Source organism: Ciconia boyciana, chromosome 2 (assembly GCF_034638445.1).
Source record: "Ciconia boyciana chromosome 2, ASM3463844v1, whole genome shotgun sequence".
Taxonomy (NCBI): Eukaryota; Metazoa; Chordata; class Aves; order Ciconiiformes; family Ciconiidae; genus Ciconia; species Ciconia boyciana.
Window position 1 is genome coordinate 145,428,647 of NC_132935.1, and position 22,159 is coordinate 145,450,805.

Consider the following 22,159-nt stretch of genomic DNA (forward strand, 5'->3'; position numbering starts at 1 on the left):
AGTATTTTGTATTGATTATCCGGTTGCAAAGCAAGAGGATAAAACGAGGATGTGGCCACGCTCTACAAAGAGCATGAATTTCTTATCAGCCTTGTTATTGCCAGCTTCTGAGTCTGAGCACCTGCTTGTCCCTCCTAACTGAAAAGGATGAATTTTAGCCAATATACCAGTCTGAGAGCAATGAAGTGCCCTAGTTCATTGTGGGGCTCATTTCTGTGTTTTTTACCTATGTACTGATGCTCTCCTGCATTTGGGAATAAAAAGCCTGACAATTTTTGCTTGTGTCCAATTCAGTTAAGAATTAGCAAACTCATTAAGCTGTACTTTGAGGTTTGTGAGGTTCCCATAGACTAATAACTGCTACAAGACCTTGTTTCTTCTTCCCCCAAATGCTAGTTGGTGGGATCTGAATTCAGCTTGACATGACAACAAAGGATGTTCAGCATTTGGTTTTGAACCTTACCTCTGTGAACGATATCCAAGTTAAAAATATTAGCAGAAGGAATTAACACGTGAAAAGCATTGAAACTAATTTGAGAGTGAGCGGACTAAGTCTTCTAGCAACCTAAACTTACAGCCTGTGAAAAAATGTTTCTTTTCAAGAGATCTCATGGAAATACTATTTTTTCTTCATTTATAAGTGTTAACTAGTTTAATCACATGAAATCTATGTAAACGAGAATCTAATGAGCCAATCTGCCGTCTTGGTGAAAGCACAGACTAGCTGCTTAGTGTGTGAGACCCCAAAGGATGGAACAGTAGGGACGTTGCAGGGGAGGCTGCGAATGCCTTCAGTATTTATGCTGCACCTCCCAGGCTATTGTGGTCAGCAGACTTGCAGCACAATACTCAGCAAACCCACAACAGAGTCTGAAGGTGCTCTCCAGAGCATGCCTGATGCTATATGCTAAGCAGCTTTGCATGCAATCAAGAGTACCCAGAGTAACTGTCCACAGGCTGTAGACAGTCATCTAGTTGGAAAGCAAATGTGCCGCGATATGCATTGCACTAATGGAGGTTCTTGTTGCTGCTTATGAGCTGTTGTGTAGGCATAGCCATTTCACTACCCTAATGGATTTTACTCGCACATCACTTGCCTGCTCCATCCAGGCCCATCTTGGACTCCCTTGCTCTAAATTCATCCTCACAAAGAAGAGAAGAGAGAATAAAAAAGCATACAGATGGATCAGATAAGCAGAAATTATAACTGTCTGAAAGACAAAGCCAAGAACTTCAACAGAAGTATTTGAAAAACAAAGTACCCTGCAAGCACTTAAGTGATTCAGTGTTTTAAAGGGGTCTTCATGTGGCTTATAACAAGAATATTTGCATTTGCATTTATGCTGGCTGCTTACCTTGAACAGCTCAGGCTTTAACAAAGCAAAAATATATTTGTTAGCCTCGAGCCTTCAAATGCAACTTACCTGGGCTAGTACGAGGCACTGGAAGTATTCTTTCCATTATTTATTTAGATAACTTATTTAGAGTATCTAACTGCAAGCTTCAGTGCACATCGAAGTGGAAATAATTTATCTTTTACCATTCAACTAGCAGTTGACCCCAGGACCCTTTTTTTCTCCTCATCTCTTTGTTATGAAAGTGAATTTAGAGCAAAGAGACACCAACACATAGCTGAACAATTTTCTGTCTCAAAGGGCTTTGAGACATGGGAGGGAGAACCCAGTTTTCTGGACTGACTGTCCAATGGCGTGTTGACTGTACCATGTTGCCAGCTAGGACACTAGTTGTCTCCCAGAAGATACTGACCTTTCCTTGGCAATTAAAATTGAACCACTGTGCAATGCCTAAAAAATGATTCACCTAGAGTATTAATCAAAATATCATTTAATTGCATATTTAGTTCACGTGATTTCTTACAGTTAGCATTATCAGTTTGCTCTGGTTAAAGCATGTATTTAATCCTGTAGAGTGCTCTGGTATTACTTATCGACTAAGCTTCAATTGGCAAACTGCTATATATACATATATATACATACACACATATGTAGCCTATATATTTGGCACTTAGAGCAGAACAAGCTGTGAAAATTATATAGATTTCTGGGGAAGGATCACAGGTCAGCAGGGGAGCACCTGAAGAGCAGCACAAAGGAATTCCAGCCACTCCAGCCAGTAAGTCCACTTCATTGGGGCCCAACTTAAATGCCTCTATGCAAACGCATGTAGCATGGGGAATAAACAAGAGGAGTTAAGAGATGTGCGCGTGCCTGCGGGGCTATGATCTTCTTGGCATCACGGAGATGTGGTGGGATGGCTCCTATGACTGGAGTGTTGGAATGGAAGGACACAGGCTTTTTAGGAAGGACAGGCAGGGGAGACGAGGAGGGGGTGTCACCCTCTATGTAATGACAAGCTGGAGTGCATGGAGCTCTGCCTGGGGATGGATGAGGAGCTGACCGAGAGCTTAAAGGTCAGGATTAAAGGGAGGGCAGGGACAGGTGACATTACAGTGGGGGTCTGCTACAGGCCACCTGACCAGGAAGACTGAGTGGATGAGGCCCTCTATAGACAGATGGGAGCAGCTTCATGTTCACAAGACCTGGTCCTCATGGGGGACTTCAACCACCCTGGTATCTGTTGGAGGGACAACACAGCAGGGCATAAGCAATCCAGGAGGTTCCTGGAATGCGTTGATAATAACTTTTTTCTCCAAGTGACAGAGGAGCCAACGAGGAGAGGTTCTATGCTGGACCTTGTTCTCACCAACAAGGAGGGGCTGGTGGGGAATGTGAAGCTCAAGGGCAGTCTTGGCTGTAGTGACCATGAAATAATGGAATTCAAGATCCTTGGGGCAGTGAGGAGGGTGCATAGCAAGCTCACTATGCTGGACTTCAGGAGAGCAGACTTTGGCCCCTTCAGGAATCTGCTTGGTAGGGTACCATGGGATAAAGCCCTGGAGGGAAGAGGGGCCCATGAAAGCTGGTTAATATTCAAGGATCACCTCCTCCAAGCTCAGGAGTGATGCATCCCAACAAAGAGGAAGTCAGGCAAAACCACCAGGAGGCCTGCATGGATGAACAAGGCGCTCCTGGACAAACTCAAACACAAAAAGGAAGCCTACGTAGGGTGGAAGCAAGGACAGGTAGCCTGGGAGGAATACAGAGAAATTGTCCAAGCAGCCAGGGATCAGGTTAGGAAAGCTAAAGCCCTGATAGAATTAAATCTGGCCAGGGACATCAAGGGCAACAAGAAAAGCTTCTATAGGTATGTTGGTGATAAAAGGAAGACTATGGAAAATGTGGGCCCTCTCCAAAAGGAAATGGGATACCTGGTTACCTGGGATATGGAGAAGGCTGAGATACTCAATGACTTTTTTGCCTCATTCTTCACTGTCAAGTGCTCTAGCCACACCACCCAAGTCGCAGAAGGCAAAGGCAGGGACTGGGAGAATGAAGAACCACCCACTGTAGGAGAACATCAGGTTCAAGACCATCTAAGTAACCTGAAGGTGTACAAGTCAATGGGACCTGATGAGATGCATCTGCGGGTCCTGAGGGAACTGGCGGATGAAGTTGCTAAGCCACTATCCATCATATTTGAGAAGCTGTGGCAGTCTGGTGAAGTTCCCACTGACTGGAAAAGGGGAAACATAACCCCCATTTTCAAAAAGGGAAAAAAGGAAGACCTGGGGAACTACAGGCCAGTCTGTCTCACCTCTGTGCCCAGCAAGATCATGGAGCAGATCCTCCTGGAAACTATACTAAGGCACATGGAAAATAAGGAGGTGATTGGTGACAGCCAACGTGGCTTCACTAGGGGCAAATCGTGCCTGACAAATTTGGTGGCCTTCTACGACGGGATTACAGCATTGGTGGATAGGAGAAGAGCAACTGATGTCATCTACCTGGACTTGTGCGAAGCATTTGACACTGTCCCACACGACATCCTTGTCTCTAAATCGGAGAGACATGGATTTTGATGGATGGACCACTCGGTAGATAAGGAATTGGCTGGATGGTTGCACTCAAAGCATTGTGGTCAATGGCTCGATGTCCAAGTGGAGACCAGTGACGACTGGCATTCCTCAGGGGTCAGTATTGGGACCAGTGCTGTTTAACATCTTTGTCAGAGACATGGACAGTGAGATGGAGTGCACCCTCAGCAAGTTTGCTGATGACACCAAGCTGTGTGGTGTGGTCAACACGCTGGAGGGAAGGGATGCCATCCAGAGGGACCTTGACAGGCTTGAGAGGTGGACCTGTGCGAACCTTGTGAAGTTCAACAAGGCCAAGTGCAAGGTCTTGCACGGGGGTTGGGGCGATCCCAAGCACAAATACAGGCTGGGCGGAGAATGGATTGAAAGCAGCCCTGAGGAGAAGGACTTGGGGGTGTTGGTTGATGAGAAGCTCAACATGACCCAGCAATGTGCACATGCAGCCCAGAAAGCCAACCGTCTCCTGGACTGCATCAAAAGAAGTGTGACCAGCACGTTGAGGGAGGTGATTCTCCCCCTCTGCTCCACTCTTATGAGACCCCACCTAGAGTACTGCGTTCAGCTCTGGGGCCCACAACATAAGAAGGACATGGGCCTGATGGAGCGAGTCCAGGGGAGGGCCACAAAAATGATCAGGGGGCTGGAGCACCTCTCCTATGAAGACAGGCTGAGAGAGTTGGGGTTGTTCAGCCTGGAGAAGAGAAGGCTCTGGGGAGACCTTATTGCAGCCTTCCAGTACCTGAAGGGGGCCTACAAGAAAGCTGGAGAAGGACTTCTTACAAGGGCATGTAGTGATAGGACAAGGGGTAATGGCTTTAAAATGAAAGAGGGTAGATTTAGACTAGATATAAGGAAGAAATTCTTCACTATGAGGGTGGTGGGGCACTGGAACAGGTTGCCCAGAGAAGTTGTGGATGCCCCATCCCTGGAAGAGTTCAAGGCCAGGCTGGATGGGGCTTTGAGCAACCTGGTCTAGTGGAAGGTGTCCCTGCCCATGGCAGGGGGGTGGAACTAGATGATCTTTAAGGTCCCTTCCAACCCAAACCATTCTATGATTCTGTGATTCTATGAAATCAAAAGTACGAGACATTAATGCCCCATATATTATAAGTCTGCCTTCTAAATAACCACACTCTTTTAGGGGACAAAAGGCGAATTTCCATAAAGTCAGAATCTCTCCCATCTTGTCCATTAGGGAGGGAAGGACAGAAAGGTTCACTTGGCTGATGCTCTCAGATGAGCTGGCTAAGTTCCATTAAGCACTGTTAGTTAGCCTCTGTAGTCCAAAAATATGTGAAGTAAACCAGAAGCTAGGCCTCAAACAACTGGGCCGTAAGAAGGAAAAAGAAAGATACAGGAATAAGGGTTCTTATACCACACTAAGCATCAGCTAAATTTCTCTAGAGTACAGCAGAAGTTTTAATTCAGACTAATACTTATATATAGATCTCACATCAGCTAGGCTTCTAATTTTGTTTTTTTTTTTTTCTGTGAGATAGAACATAAATTGTATCTGACAGTGGACTAGAAAAAGGCTGTTTATTCTAACAGATTCAAGCTATGATTCAGTGCAAGCTCTGTTGTGAGATACCCTAGTACAAGCCAAGACAGACACCAGAATCCAGGAGAAGGAGCAAAAGTGAATTGTCACCTTCCAAGACGTCAGTGCAAGTCTGCCTAAAGACATTTATCTTAAATGTGCAAAACCAGCTAAAACAAATACCTATCAAGCCTGAGCACTTTAGGAAAAGTAAAGCTTCAGGCTTGCCAGGCAATCCAGATTAAAGCAGATTCTCTTAATTAATTTTCTATATACTTTTGAGTAGCAATACTACTGTTGCACAAGTCTTTTAGCATCAGGCCCACACAGCAAGACGAAATACTTGTGTTCTGAGTAAAGTGAGTCAGATAAGATGAATTAAGGAATCTTTCAAATTATTGTCATCTGCAAAGGAATTATTTTTTCAGAAAAAGAAATCTCTAAAAGAGGTAAGATACACTGCTGTCAGTCCTGCAATAAGGAATGGTCATGGTAATTTCAGAAGTTAGGTTTTTAAACAAGTTCTGATTGAACTTGTTTGGTAGCTGGGGGTGGATGGGGCTGCAGCAGTGGCCTCTGTGAGAAGTCACCAGGAGCTGTCCTCCATGTTGCACAGAGACAGTTCCAGCTGGCTCCATGACGGACCAAAGCTGAGCCTGGCAGCAAAGCTGTTGGTGTCTCTGTGATAACATTTAAGAAAGGGTAAAAAACTCTGTGTGACAGCTGGGAGAGAGGAGCATGAATATGTGAGAGAAACAACTCTGCAGACACCAACATCAATGAAGAAGGAGGGGGAGGAGGTGGTCCAGGTGCTGGAGCAGAGATTCCCCTGCAGCCCGTGGTGAAGACCATGGTGAGGCAGGCTGTCCCCCTGCAGCCCATGGAGGTTAACAGCGGAGCACGTGAATACCTGCAGCCCGTGGAGGACCCCACGCCGGAGCAGCTGGCTGTGCCCTGGAGCCCATGGAGACCCCATGCCAGAGCAGGCGCCTGGCAGGAGCTGCAGCCTGTGGGGAGGAGCCCACGCTGGAGCAGGTTGTCTGGCAGGACCTGTTGCCTGTGGGAGACCCATGCTGAAGCTGTCCATTCCTGAAGGACTGCACCCCATGGAAAGGACCCACACTGGAGCAGTTTGTGAAGAACTGCAGCCCGTGGGAAGGACCCATGTTGGAGTAGTATGTGAAGGCCTGTCTCTTGTGGGTGGAACCCTGCACTGGAGCAGGGGAACAGCGTGAGGAGGAAGGAGTGGCAAGAGATGAAGTGTTATGAACTGACCACAACCCCCATTTCCCATTCCCTATTCCCCATCCCCCTGCCCCCTTGGTGGGGAGGAGGTAGAGGAGCTGGGATTGAAGTTGAGCCTGGGAAGAAGGAGCAGGGGAGAAGGTGGTTTTAGGGTTTTTTTTTCTCACTATCTCTAATTGGCAATAAATTAAATTTAGAGTCTGTTTTGCCCGTGACGATAATTGGTGAGCAATCTCCCTGTCCCTACCTTGATGAGATAAGGAACTTTTTCGTTTATTTTCTCCCCCTGTCTTGCTGAGGAGAGGGAGTGAGAGAGTGGCTGGGTGGGCACCTGGCAGCCAACCAAGGCCAACCAACCACAGAACTATACTGTTCACCTATTTCCAGATGTAAATCTAACAGATATATTGTACAGTCTTGCAGAGCACAATGTCATGCAAAGGATGGGCTCTTTCTACCACTACTACGTGCTTTACAGTGCAAATTCTCCAACAAGGGTTTCTCCCCCACACTACATACATTTTTGACCAAATCAGTTTGTTTTCCTGCATGATGATCATTCTAGAATCATATTGTTATTTACACACGAAAATAAATTTTTAAAAAGTAAATAAATCTGAATGTGAAATTCAGCCCTGCTGGCAATAGCACAGGCTCTGCAATCACAGTTAAGATGCAATACATCATCTTTTGTTGTTTTTTTTCCTGAGATGTGTTCCACTAGAAACCTGACATTTCTAAACCCATGGTCCCTTTTCATTATCTTAGAGAGGCAGTAAAACAAGTTCGATTAAAACCAAACTTAAAACAATACATCATGATTCAAGGAAAAGATTTTATTTTAGGGCTAACAAGTTGATAATAAATAAAGGAATACTATAATGTAATAACAGATGTTCTCATGCACTTAACACATACAATAACGTTGGCTTACACTGCTGTTTGGACAAATTGAGAAGAGGTATTTGGCAATATTATAAGTTTGAATAGGTTAGAGATTATAGAACAAGAAATTCTTTCTGATGTTTTTACATTTCTTTTATACAAATTTAAATAAATATTAATACATCTGTTTTTCCTCAGATTTTGTGTTCACTTTTAACATGCCCGATAACTAAGCCACAGTAATATACAACTGCCAAGAAAGAGTATTTATGAATTATACTTATTAATATTCCTAAAAATGTATCATATTTATGTCACATTGTGCAAGCTCTTTAGGTAAAATTAGATTTTAGGAAAAATTGCAGAAAATTTAAACTCATTAAAACATACCCAGTGCAAAGGCCAGTCTAGTCCACACATTATGGTACTGTAATGTAAGCCAATATAATTTAAATAATAAAACATGCCTATATGGTTCAGAGGAAGCTGAATATGTTTTATGTTTTAAAGATCTGACATCTAATATGCAGATTCTGCAATATCAGACATTTTTCAAATCTTCATGAGATGGCAAAATAATGTTAAGACTTTATAAGTAGGCTTTATTTTTTTTTTAAGGATAACTCACATTAACAGTACTACAGTGGCCAAAAAAGACAAACTATTATAATAGAAATCAATCTGATTAAAAAATTAAATATTCCAATTAACACTGAAAAAGTGTTTGTAATCATTATTTACAATTCATCAATGATACCAGTGTATAACTCCACACAGTCAAAGTATACCACTTTCCAAGCAAATACCAATTCTTGTATCCCCATTCAAGCATTCGATAGTAGTATGCTGTTTATGCGCAACGTATCAGTTTAATGAAGGAGATCGATCTGTGGTCCAGAGTAATTCTATATATGGCCATTTGGTTTGCAAGCAGCGTTTTACAGGAGTGTCATCGGTCTGTAGCATTGGTTCTTCAAAACCCATAACAACTGCTGTGCCTTCTACATACATGACCTGTCAAAATAAATCCAATTATGTCAGCCTATGTTTGTTTAAAAACTCTAATATGAGATGATTATTTCCACCGGGTTAGGAGAGGATTTCTTATGATTGTCCTGGTTTCGGCTGGGATTGAGTTAATTTTCTTTTCAGTAGCTGATATAGTGCTGTGTTTTGGATTTAGTATGAGAATAATGTTGATAACACACTGATGTTTTAGTTGTTGCTAAGCAGTGCTTACACTGGTCAAGGACTTCTCAGCTTCCCCTGCTCTGCCAGGGGCACAAGAAGCTGGGAGGGGACACAGCCAGGACAGCTGACCCCAACTGCCCATACCATATGGCGTCAGGCTCAGTATAGAAACTGGGGGGAGCTGGCCGGGGGACAGCGATTGCTGCTCAGGGACGGGCTGGGTGTCGGTCAGCGGGTGGTGAGCAGTTGCATCACTTGTTTTTTCTTGGGTTTTCTTCCTCTCTCTCTCTCTCTCTCTGTTTTCCTTTTCATTATTAGTATTATTATTATGATTATATTTCAATTATTAAACTGTTCTTATCTCAACCCACGAGTTTTCTTACTTTGGCTCTTCAGATTCTCTCCCCCATCTCACTGGGGGGGAGGGTAAGTGAGCAGCTGTGTGGTACTTAGTTGCCAACAGGGGCTAAACCACAACAACGATGCTTTTTTTTTTCCCTACAAAAATAAAATCCATGAAGTTTTATATACTTTTTTTTTAAAAAAAAAAGAAATTAGGTATGAAATTGAAAAAACCTAATCTCTTAGACTCAAGTGCCTGAAAATCCTGATCAGGCCATATTAATTTGACTGTTTACTTCAATAGACAGTAAAGGCCAAAACTGGGGAAAAAAGTAATCTAGGAAATGCAATGCAAAAATTCTGTGACAACAGATCTTCTACTACTGTTGCAGTTGCACAGTTTGATATTGTTATTTTTATAAGGACAGTGTTCCTTAAACTTAACTTTATGGAACTAGTTTTCCATAACATGGAACTTCTGCTGCAAATCAGCTCTATTCATAAAACAATATTTAAAATGCTATAAGCAGAATTGTTTGAAAACAAAAATTTGTTTAAATTTTCTTGATTATGTATATATGTTCAATAGGAAAGATAAATGCATCTTTGAATGCTTTTGCCTACATTTTGGGGTATGAAACTGCTGGAGATTTCACAGGGGTAATTTTAAGGACTTAACTCCAAGCTATTCCAAAGACTGAGTATATACATTTTGTCGAAGGGTCTTCTTACTTGAAGTTATTTTTGTTCCCTGTGTCTGTTAATGCCTTATACTCTTCTACCCTAAATGCTAATTCAGGAACTAACTTAGAAGCAGTCACGGAAGAAGCATACCCCTCCTTCCAAGAAAGCTGAAAATTAAACCGGCCAGTTTTGCCTCCCACTAAGTGGCTCCAAAAAATACTGATTTTTGATGTCGGTCTGGAGTACTAAAATATTTCACAAAAATTTCCAAACATCTCAACGTAGATGTAGGGTTACTTACAGAAGCTGCAGTTTGTCCGTGTTACATCTCCATTGTCCTTTACAGTTCAGATCCCACTCTCATGGATAAGCATGAGAAGTGGTCTAATCAAAATGCATAGCTTAAGAGATGCAGTCTAGCCAACTGATGCAGTATACTAGCTAAAATATGACCAGGAGCACAAAGCAGTTTCCAATTCCAAATATATAACTTTGGAAGAAAATAATCAAAATAACAGTTTTGTAAAAAGTCTGTTTCAAGTTAAAGTATTTTGCCTGTAACTATTGTCAGTTTTACAATTTAACACAGGGAGTCAGTTCTGCATACTAATTGTTATTAAGGCTAGATTTATGTTTCTTAAATCTTACCTTTTCGTTATAGTTAGATTGCTTCAGTCCATTGTAATGGTAAACAGTGAATGACTCTGAAACCCTAGAGTCCTAGTAGAAAGAAGACAGTTAATTTCATGTAACATATGCACTGTGCCTTCACAGTCTCTTTACAACTAGACAGATGCATTTAAACAGGAAGACTCAAGGAATTTGTAAAAAAGCTCAATTTCTTTTAGGTGACATCATCTCGAAGAAGATTTTGTTCATTTCACCGTTCTCATCAGAAGTAATAAAAAGGTGTCAGTAAATTAATGGGTAATGCCCCCAAGAGCAAGTCATGATTTTCTGTGTTCATCTGGACACTTTAAGCTACAACTTCAGCACTGACCATGTAGAAACTGTCCTCATTTTTAAAGTCAGACACCTTACATAGTAGCCACATTTGCATGTATTTATGACTGTTTGGATGCTACAAAGTTAAATATTTACTAAGGACCAGATCCAATCTCCAACCCTCCAACTGAGAGCTAAAAAGTAGTTTGTGCCCACGCCTGCTTAACTGTAAACTAATTGTGCAGACACCTGTTCAGCTGAGGCCTAACAGCAAATGTACTGCAGTTGTCAACCTTTTCCACTCCAGGTGTTTAAATGCTTTAGTCCTAAAAGGACTGAAGAGCTTTGCATTTCACTGAATCAGGAAACACAAATCATCTCTTTTATGCCTACTGGACCAGGCTCCAAACAAAAGCTTATCCCTTTTTTAAGTACATGGAGGTAAAGGCTGGAATGAGAAGAAATCTGCTCAGGTTACAGTACATCCATCAGATTACAGAAAGGCCTCATTCATTTTTCTGCTCTTAAACGATTCAAAAACCTTATCTCTGTATGGGTCTCTCACAGCAACCCAGGCTATTCAGTGGAGGGAGGGTGGTGAAAAGGAAGGTAAGTGGTAACTCTGCTTACAGAAGTTGCTTCACAGAGATGAATAAAATCAAGCTTTGCTGGGAAGGAAAGAGGACACATTCTTTTCCCCGAGGAAGGTATGCTCACCCTGAAGGAAAAGAAGTGCTGCTTTCCAGTTCCTGTCCCATGGATGTTAAGAATTTTGTGCAGTAATTGTTTCCCAAAAAAAAGGGCTATCGGGGAATTCAGGAATCCCCCTCTCCAGGTGACTGCCCTAAGCACTAAAGAGCCAGGCTTGCTCTCTCAGGCTGAATGATCTTTGAATATTTTTCTTCTAAGCCAACAGCTTTGAAAAAGAAAGCTGAGACCCCTTCCTGCTTTTGAGTTCAGTACTTTCTAGGAGAGTAAGAATGAGGGTTTGAATATTCTCAGCAAAGAAGGAATTGAATCTGGATCTCCTGAGCGCTAGGTAAGTGTTCAAATATTGTATAAAGGGGAACATCAACAATTCCAACCATCACTGGCATCTGCTACTTCCTCACAGTATTTTAAAGAAAGACATTCATCTTCATTTCTGCAGAATTTCATTTTCAGAAAGAATTCTGAACGACGTGTCAATACGGGGAAGGGCTCCTGCTATCTGATCCACAGAGCACAGACAGATTGGACAACATATCCATGCCCTCAGCATTCATTCAGTAACTGATACTGGCAGGTCCCAGTCCAAAATGTGCTGATTGTTCAGCCTGCACCCTTCAGGCAGTAACACTTCCCATGTTTTGTACTGGAGCCAGTGAAGGTTCAACAGCACAGGCAAAACTGAGTGGTGGGGAATCACGTGCAGCAGGGAATTAGTACTTGACGGACAGGCATTGACTTGGGGGCTCCAATGTTACAGCAGGTAAAGTGTTCCTTCACCAACTCTCTAGGTGACTAAGGTGGGGATCTGCCCATGATTCCACTACGCTCCCTTCTCCAGCTGCCCTTCTTCAGTCAGTGATGCCCTTCAGCAATAGGCAACAGAGGCAGCAGCCCCATACGATGGCTGTTTTCTCCTGCAGCTACCTGTGGCCTGCAGTACTGGACAGTTTAGGCACAGCCAATTATGGAGGATGTGCTTTGGTGTTCTGAACTTCACTCTAAGCATCTGGGGCCTAAAATTAAGCAGTGGAGTCTTCCAGATTTGCAAGTGTAATATAATTGTAAGGAATAAGATTAAATTATATTCAATTGTACAGGTATTTCCACTTCTGGATATACAAATGAAAGGAAGAAGAAACAGTTGGCAAATACACAATGCAGATGTAATTCTGTAAATCCGGAAAAAAATTTTTCCGGATTTACTAACTAACTAACTAACTAACTAACTAACTAACTCTTTTACTAACTAACTCTTTTTTCCCTCTAGATGATGAATCATCTCTTAATGCTGTATTCAGTCCCTACCATCTTTGGCAGTGCAGTTCTAGTGTCTTCTGAATTACAAGATTGTTTCATAGTACAGAATACTACACCCAAACAGTGCTGCACAACCCTTAACAAAGAGAGTCTTGCTGAAGGCATTTTAAAAATATTAGTTTCACATTTCCTTGGTTGTAAAAATTAAGCCATATAGTTTCAATGACATGTGAAGCCACAAAAGCCTCCAAAGAAGTATTCCTCTCAGGCCTTCTCTTGCCTCACCAGCCTGTCTTTCTGTCACTGGGGAAACCCTCTCTTCTGCCACTACGAGCATTTGCATGGCCATGGAACAAGCGTCCATAAACCTGCAAAGAGAGCTCTCATCTGGTAAACCCTGTTCCGGTTTACCACATTTCTGTACAAAGAGGTTCCTGGTGGCAGGAGGGAAGCAGCACGAGGGGAGGAAAATGTGACCCAGGGCAAAGGGAGAAGAGGACAGCAGGGCTCAGTTAACACATGCTTCTCAGTGGTGGTGCTACCTTAATGAATATATGGAACACATTGAGAATTTGAATATAATTTTCCATTACCCTGGCAGATACTGACTTCCACATATGCTAAACATAACTCTATAATGACTTTTTGTTAAACTGTCAAAAATTTTACATTATTAGAGATAGACATTAAAATAGTTTTAAATATGTTTGTAACCTTTTCCCATTTGCTAGCAATTACAGCGGACATTTGTAATATTGATAAAAACAGTATGGTCATTTATTCTCAGAAAAACCAAACTCAGATGAACTTTCTGAGTAGGGAACCAGTTCGATTTCATATGCAAAATGATTATATATTTCCTGAAGTTAATCTTATAACTTGTTGCTACAATGGAGTTTCCTTCCAGTGTAAATCTGGCAAAACCATGGACACCTTATGTAAAACAGAAGTCTATAGTTTGTTGTGTAATAGAAGAAGTTATTTGGTGGTCAGCTGTGTCAAATGAATGCAATACTTATTATTAAAAATAGCTATGTGATATTGATGGAAGTGTTCAATGAATCTCAAAGACAAGCAGAATAAGACAATGCTCTGCAGCAATAAAGCTATATTGATTACCTGCTCAGGGAAAAATTCTTGCAGAAAGGGACCCAGTAATATGATGCCCAGTCCTTCTGGGTCTAATTTGGTCTTCATGAGGTTTACACTATGACAAAAGCATTGAATATAAAAGTATGAGTAAGACATTTTTATTCTTGCATGACTAAATTATGCTGTGCTACCACAGTACTGGCTGCCAAGTATAGCAATACTATTCTATTTTTAATTGTAAGTGACAACTGCACCAGAATGGCATGCAAGTTACCAAAACACAGTTATTTTTAAATAAAAGTAATCTGTTATTTCAAATTAAATAAGTGATAATTCTGAAGGACCACCATATTTGGTAAAATAATTTGAAACCCATATAATCTGAACCAGGTTTACAGCCCAAGAGGCGTTTTGCTGTCTTGCAAGCATTCTTGAACTTAGATACATAAACCAGTCATCTTTTAAATACAGCTCCATAACTGCCAAACAACCTGTTTTTAAATGGAGATTTGTAAAGCCTCCAAGATTTTCTATGTACACTGAAATAAAATTAAGATACATTTCTTATTTACATCACGTCCTTGATATCAAAGAAGCCAAAACCAATAAATAATGAAAGTATTAACAATACTAATCTGAAAGCCTTACTGCATGAATATGGTATAATTTCAGGTCACTACAAATGAATGTCAATTATAACTTTATAGTTCTATTTAAGCAATATATTTCTACAGGCATCAGATGGCTTAAACATTTACTTGCGTCTACCTATCCTTTTGCCTAAGTTACAAGTTGTACCGTACACAAGAATGTCCTCATTGGGTCAAACCAACAGAGCGTCTTGCCCAGTATCCTGTTTCTGACATTGGTCAGTAGTGGATGCTTACGATAGAGTACAACAGGGCAAACATACAGTGATATCCTTAGTTTACCCTCCCCATTTCCAGCAGTCTGCTGCTCAAAGACATCTTCAGTGAGAGGCAGTATCTAAAACACAAAGATATATATTTTTTCTTTCCATGCATGTGCCTAATTGGCTTTGAACCCATATACACTTGTGGCATTTAATAAACTCCACTCACAAAATTAAAATTAAACTATGGATTCTGGGAATAAGTATCTCCTTCTATTTTGAACCTGCCACCTGATAATTCAGTTTGGTGACACCTCATTTTTGTATTGTGAGAAGCAATTAACAATCATTCCCTATTTATTATGAAACTCCTGATTTGAGAGACCTCTCTTACATGCCAATGGGTGTCTCTCTTTTCCAGGTCGAACAGTCCTAACCTAGTTCTTTCTTATACTAATGCAATTCTGTACCTTCAATTAGCCTTGTTACCTGATCCCTTTCTACAATGTTCTTTTTTAAGATGGAGTGAAACGTCATGCATTCATACAATGGCATAATTCCTAGAAATCCCACTCCATATGTCTGTCTATCACTGAGTATCAGTTTAAATCTAAGATCTGTTTCCTGAATGGTAATATCTAGTTCACAGCCCAACAATGTCTATGTAAAATCAGGACTGTTTTATCCCATGTGCAATCAATCTACATTTATTGTACTGAGACTTCTCTGTTACCCTATCTTTCAGTAACTTCTGCTGCTCTTCCACACCATTTTTTAGTATCTCAAATAGTTTTGTATCAGCAGCAAACCATCATATTCATCCCTACCTTCAAATCCTCACTGGTGCCATGACAAACTTCACAGACCTAACACAAATGCCTGTAAAATTCTTCTAATGATCCCCCTCCATTAAGAAAAAAATGACATTTTAATCCTTTGATCAGTTATTTATCTACAAGAAAACGTTCCTTCTTATCCTATGTTTACACATTAAACATTTACACATGAATTTTTCCCAGATTGGCCTTCAAATCCTTTTCTACGTACTATTGTCCATTTGTCACCTTCTCGTTCTGGTACTGTCTGGTACCAGGACAGTTTACAGTGGTATGTAACCTAAAATAGTTCAGCAATTTCATTCTGATGTTTCTTCAGAATTTTGGGGTTTTTACTTATCTTGACACTTCAGACTCTTAGTTGCTCTGATCACCCATAAAAAGGCTTAAGTGTGGAAACCTCCCTGTAATCTTCCCCAGTGAAGATGAGAACTAATCCCTATTGTCTTCCCCAGTGAAAATGAAGAGGAATTCACTACACTTTTCTTACTGACTTGGAATACTTTTTAATATTGGGGATCACCTATCAGAACTACAGACCACTTGCAAGTCTCCTGGTTCTGATGGGCTTAAAAAAATACTATTAGCTTTTATTTTATAACTTCACAGTTAGTCGTCAGAAGATTTTAACTCTGCTTTATTTTGTATTTATAAATGTAGATTCTTCCCTATTTTTTTCATCTGGGCACTACATTTTCCTTTCAAAAGACACAGTCTTAGCTTCTCATAGTTGCTTCTCTTACCACCTACGCTTTTAACCACCTAGGTCTCTTTTGTCAGGGGCTGCAGTCAGAAGGTGTCTTTCTAAGCTCTTTTTGATTATTGTTGCATGTAAGCGTTTTATCCTTTTGGCTACCACTTATGTATCTTCATTTTTAAGTAGCTTCCTTTCTTGGTCCTAACATAGTACTAGTAGTAAATTATTTGGCTTTTTGTTTCTGCCTCAATACATACAGAATACGTTATGCAATTCGTAAAAGAGTGGCTCTGTTAAGGCCCTTGGAAGAGGAATTTTAAAATTCATAAAACTGAATGTGATATCCTATAAACTATCTTAATTTAATATCTAAAAAAATAAAAATGTTCACTACTCAAGTGAAACTACAACTGACGATTTGCAAGATATGGTACTTTAATCCTTCTATTGCTCATTCTTACTGCTGTCAAAGTACAAAATTTAAGATATTTCAGTAGCTATCTGAAACCTGCTGAAATTCTTGAAATGCTGTAACAGAGTTCTAAAAACACTGTGTTTGTAAACAGAACCAAGGCAGATTTAAGTAAAGATAATTTTGAAAATGCACTTAAAATTATGTAACAAAATTAAAGCAAGCTATACACTCACTAATGAAACACAAGAACTGTTTCAAAATGCAGAGTCATACGAAGTTTTTAAGTATGGGCAGTGTACAAAATTAAATCACTTAAGCAGGAAGGGAGATTTAATGAAAATCGATTGCTGTATGTTTCAACTGAGGCTTTTTCATTCAGTGAATAGCTAACGCCATTCAATGTTACTGATATTACACCAGAGCTGCCAAAACATGTGTGCGTACGTGCTTCAGTCACTTCAGTGCGAAGTCTAGCATCTTAACTGAAGAGGTTATGAATGCTGGGGTGATGATACTGATGGCCTTTGTACTGTTACGGCTGAGAAGTGTGTGGGGACAAAAGCCTCCAGCACTGGTTCAAATAGACAGATAGGATAAAATGTTTTAAACCAGCTAAATCCAGATTGACAGAGGTACTCAAATCGGTGCCCTAAATAATATCAGGTGGTTCTTAGAAACAAACGGACAAAACAGACAAGAGAGCTAGGTTCTCAGATGTATTTACTAAAAGACTAGAAAATTTTACTAAAATCACATGCAATGGCATTCACTACTGGAATGGCTAATCCACTAATCCATCTATAATTCTTAAACTCTAAGCAGGTCTGACCGTTATTCATCTTGAGATTCTGAGAAGCTTAAAGCGTTGGATTAGATGATCACAAAGAACTTCCATTTAGTTCTTGAACTAAGAAATGTAAATAGTACACTTGGAAGCAATGCCTTTAATTTTACTTAAGAACAAACAAACAAACAACAAACAACCAGAAAAGCCTGCATGGAATTTGAAATGCATTATTTATACTTGTGTTCCACATGAAGTAAACCAGAACAGAGTAGGTCTAGAACCAAAACAGAGTAGGTCCTCAAGACAGTAATATTAGGCAACATTTCTATTTAAGAAAAGATGTTTCAAGACTGAATATTCCATGGTTTGATCATGGTTTTTCAATATAGCAGGCCTTCTGACAGGCTCTTCCTACATCAATTTACAATTGTGCTATGCACAGTAAAATAGGCCAGGGCTATGCCACAAACACCCTGAAGGCTAAACAGCCAAATGGAAAAACTGCTGAATGCAGAAAGAGGATTTCTGCAGATTTATTGAGGCAGCAGAACAAAAAGGCCAAAAGAAAGCTTCTCAGACCTATTAAACTAAGGCTTTTGTCTTTTTTCCCCTTTAAAAAAACTTTTGCAGATTTCACCATTTATTGACATGATATGAATGCTAGCCTTTTTGTCTTGTATTTTCTTTGGTTTTAGTTTCCCGGGTGCCTTTTGATTTCAATTTTCACTCCTATTCTCCACAGAGAACAGGTCAGTAAACTTTGTTGCACTTTGTAACATTTGAAAGGACAGAAAATGGCAACAATCAAATTTCAGGTGGCTGTGGTAGGTAAACTTGCAGTCTTCACAGCCATTCTACAGGAACAACTGATTTAGACCCCAATAAACTAGACCATATGCTTACGAAAGAGCAGAACCATCTTCTGGAGATGCAAAGAAGTTCAAGCACATAGCTCTCCTTTCTGGGTTAAGCATTTAGCGGCAAAACGTGGTAAGCTTTAAAACCAAAGGTTAACTGCTGCCACTGAGTGTTAGACCTGTCTGCCTGCATAAGATCTAAAATCAATTACCTTTTTCATTTGATAGTTTTATCTCTAATCCTAGGAATCAAGGTGTCATTTCTGGAAACAAATGACAATTATAAACACTATAAGGTACTGAGCGCTGGTGGAAACAAAAGTGTAACTGAAGCAGTTTCAGCTTCAAACTCTGTAGATAGATCCAGTGGTAATCCAATGCTAATCTGCCTCTGAGTACCTTGGTTGTTTGGCTCTTTTCTCACACAGTTTCACTGTCGTCAAGATATAGAAATATATTCACGACTACTCACAACTATGTCCTCAATATATAGTAATGCAGTAGGTTTGAGGGGTTTTTTGGCTTCTAGTTATTACTACCAAAGTTAGAGACATTTTAATTTGAATTCCTCCCATTTAATTTAAAGCTGACTTAAACACTTCAAAATAACATTCTGTGCCCAGAATGCAAGCTAGGAAAAAATCTAGAAAAAACCCTAAATTATAAATGATATGTGGTTAACTGAATACAGAAAAAAATTCTATATTATAATTAATATGTGGTTAATTGATACTTCTGTAGTATTTAAATTGTATTATACTTACTATTCAGGATCTGAAACAAGGTCCAGAGCCTTCATTACATCTTCTAGCAGAGTGTCAGGTATAAAACCATTATCTGAAGAAGGAGCAAAGCTTCTCATTAGGAAAAGAAACAAAATGCTTTCCAGGAGTACAAATTTTATTCAAAAATACAAATACTGAGTATCTTTAAAATTTGCAAACAAATGGTGGGGTTCTAGAAGGAACATAGTTTTCAAACACTTTTCTCCCACTTTAAAAAAAGTGAGGAGTGCAATACAGAAACTGCGGGTTTATCATCCATACACTTAGAAGCTTAATACTTCCTAAGAATTCAATCTCTTTATAGCAATCTCCACTTGATACCATGGGATAATAACTATACATTTTTTTCCCTTTTGATTAGTTAAAATAATACCTGAATGTTAGATATCCTCTGTTTTCCAAAACAGAAGAAAATGTTCAGTGTATGCCACATACATTCAAGAACAAAATTTCATGAAGAATGCAACCATAGCAGATCAGTTATTTTATGAAAATGTAATATAAGAGAAATCAAATGATATTTAAGCTTTATGTTAATTACAAACAACATTACAATGTTAAAAAGCTTATGCTCTAAGAACTCTACTTCCTACTGCACAATGTTGTACTCAACTTCCCTTACTACAGAATTCTCAGAAAATTTCTTCATGTCACTTGTAGACTGACTGCTGTATTGAAAATTTCTTGTCTGAAGTACTAAGTATTTCATTCCTCTCTTAATCAGCTCAGGTGTAAATAGCATATTACCCTGGCATGGAAAGGACAATGGATTTGGAAGTGTAGTATTTGGAGCAAATTTTAGAAAATAATGGTCCTATTTTTGAAGAGATACCCTACACAGTGCAGTATTCATTACTATTTGGAATTTGTCTCTACTGAATGAGTACATTTCGATTATAAAATCTTATTTCAGCAAGAAGTACAGCTCTTACCTTCAGGGTCATATGTCTGGAAAACCCTTCTAGCTTGTTCTGAAGGTGCTTCAGGAGCAACAAGGGCCATATCCTTAAGGAAAAAAAAAAAGAAAAAAAGAAGAAAACTTTCAGAATATTCTTAATTCAGATACAGATTACGAAGGAAATATTTGGCCATACTACACAGGTTTGGACCTTAAATTAATGAAAATTTAAATAAAAAATAAAAATTATGGTAATTTGGCAATATTGCTGATAGTGATGTAAACCAATCAAGAAATATGTTAAAGATTATTCCACAAACTTCTAGACAAATTTTATGTAAGTCTTTTCATGCAGATGTTGTGGCACAAAAGCTACTTGGAGACTACATGTATTATGTGGAGATTTAGATTTATAGTATCATTCTCTATATCTGAAAATACATATACCTATACCAGTGAAATTTAGTGAGTGTACTACACGTACATTGAAACATACAAAAATTATGTAGATAGAAAGCTGTGAGAGAATGTTTTGAAGCCCATTTCAGAGAATGGCAGAACACAAATTTCTTAGCTGCATGAAAAAGTATGATTTCAATAGTAGCTATTGTAATGCTTTTATTTATCTGTGACTTTTTAAATCTCAAATACAATCATGCTTTCCAAAACACATGCGGAGAGGCACATGTCTATCTCCTATTGTAAAACCAGCAAAAAGCATATCCCTCTGGTTTTATGCCAAAACCATTATTATTAAAAAAGTGAAATTGGTAAGTTATTCATGAGAAATGACAGGTGGCATAAAGGGTAAGAAACACACCTATTCATGACACCCTTTAGTTTGAAAAGATACAAAGACTTGATGTTCAACACAAAACACAAAACTCCAAAATAGACCTCCAAAAACTGCTCGCTAGGAGTACTTAAATCCTTTATCTCCTCTTGCAAATGATCCCCTATGTTGTTTTTCACATAGCAAGGAAAATGAAAAACTTGCTCAGAGGTAAACACTGCATTTCACAATACCACCTCTATAGTTTTTCTTCCTGTCAAAGTAAAAATGCAATGTTACCTGCTATGCTATGAACAGTAAACACAACCCCCCAAAAATCGCAGCATTGACATTAGTCTGAATAACATTAAACCCTGGGAAACACGCTTTTGTTCATATTGTATTAGGTAAATCAGTATGTTACAAATCAAAGCTACCTTAAACTGTTTCATAAAGTATACATAATCTTTTTATTTCCAGTTCATTTCAAGTTCGCTTTCTGAAGATGACTTAGATCTTCTTGAAAGAGAAACTCACGTTAACATCCTCTCATTATACCTGCATGTGCCAACAGTGAACTTTGGTCTAAACTGTACAAGTCTGTATTACTTCATTTGAAGGAAGGCACAGAAAAGACATCAGAAAATGTAGAATTAAAAGATGCATAATGACCTACTGTTCTTTTATCAGATTAAGAAAACTGCTTCAGGAAAAGAACAGAAACAAATCATACATTTGACCAGAATTCCACTCTTAACCAGTTTCTCTGAACAGGTGACTCCAAATCAGTCAAGAATTTTAAGTATACACCTAATGGCATCCAGCATATACTTAAAAACTTTCCTGAATGAAAGCCAGCTGCCTAGGATACACAAACAGGGACAAGACGGAACACAATATACGCTTAAAAATAACAGGCAACAGTTTTACTTTCAAATCATCAATGATACAGCTATTACTGGCATAAGGTGCATACAGTGGGGGTTACAGAGCTCCCCTCATTTCTACGTACAGGAGAGAGAAATATTTGGTCTTATACAGGATTGTATTAGACAAAAAGTTGGGAGGAGACATCTGCCCTGTCTTCCAAGGCTCTAGATCACCAGCCCATTATACTTTCACTCCGAAGGGCTACTGCATTGCCACTTGAGCACAATGCAAACATCTACATTACCAAGTGATGCAGCGCACGGAGGGAAGGATTGGGGTTCAATTTGCTGTGATGTATTAAGGGGTATCCATGTCACATCTTTACTGGCAATGAAGTTTGTGCCAAACGTCAGTCCTAGAAGCACACTATGCAGAGGCAGAGCCAGTTGCTGTAAGCCCTTGTGTCCACACTTCAAGTGTTGGCTCCTCCAGGAGAGAAACAGCTTTCAGCACAGCTCTTGGACACTTAATTTAATGCAGCA

At 39.6% G+C, this 22,159-nt stretch overlaps 1 protein-coding gene across 12 annotated transcripts in view; it reads right to left on the minus strand.

The window, feature by feature from the left end:
• Nucleotides 1-7,553: 7,553 nt before the first annotated feature.
• Nucleotides 7,554-22,159, minus strand: part of MINDY3 (MINDY lysine 48 deubiquitinase 3) — a 61,836-nt gene continuing 47,230 nt past the window's right edge. For all 12 annotated transcript variants that reach the window (XM_072854366.1, XM_072854373.1, XM_072854377.1 and 9 more), the window contains 5 exons: nt 20,010-20,082; nt 19,057-19,129; nt 13,875-13,962; nt 10,491-10,562; nt 7,554-8,639 (listed from right to left, as the gene is read on the minus strand). In XM_072854366.1, coding sequence (XP_072710467.1) covers nt 8,490-8,639; nt 10,491-10,562; nt 13,875-13,962; nt 19,057-19,129; nt 20,010-20,082 — 456 coding nt within the window. In that variant the 3' untranslated portion in view covers nt 7,554-8,489. The remainder of the gene's footprint in view (nt 8,640-10,490; nt 10,563-13,874; nt 13,963-19,056; nt 19,130-20,009; nt 20,083-22,159) is intronic.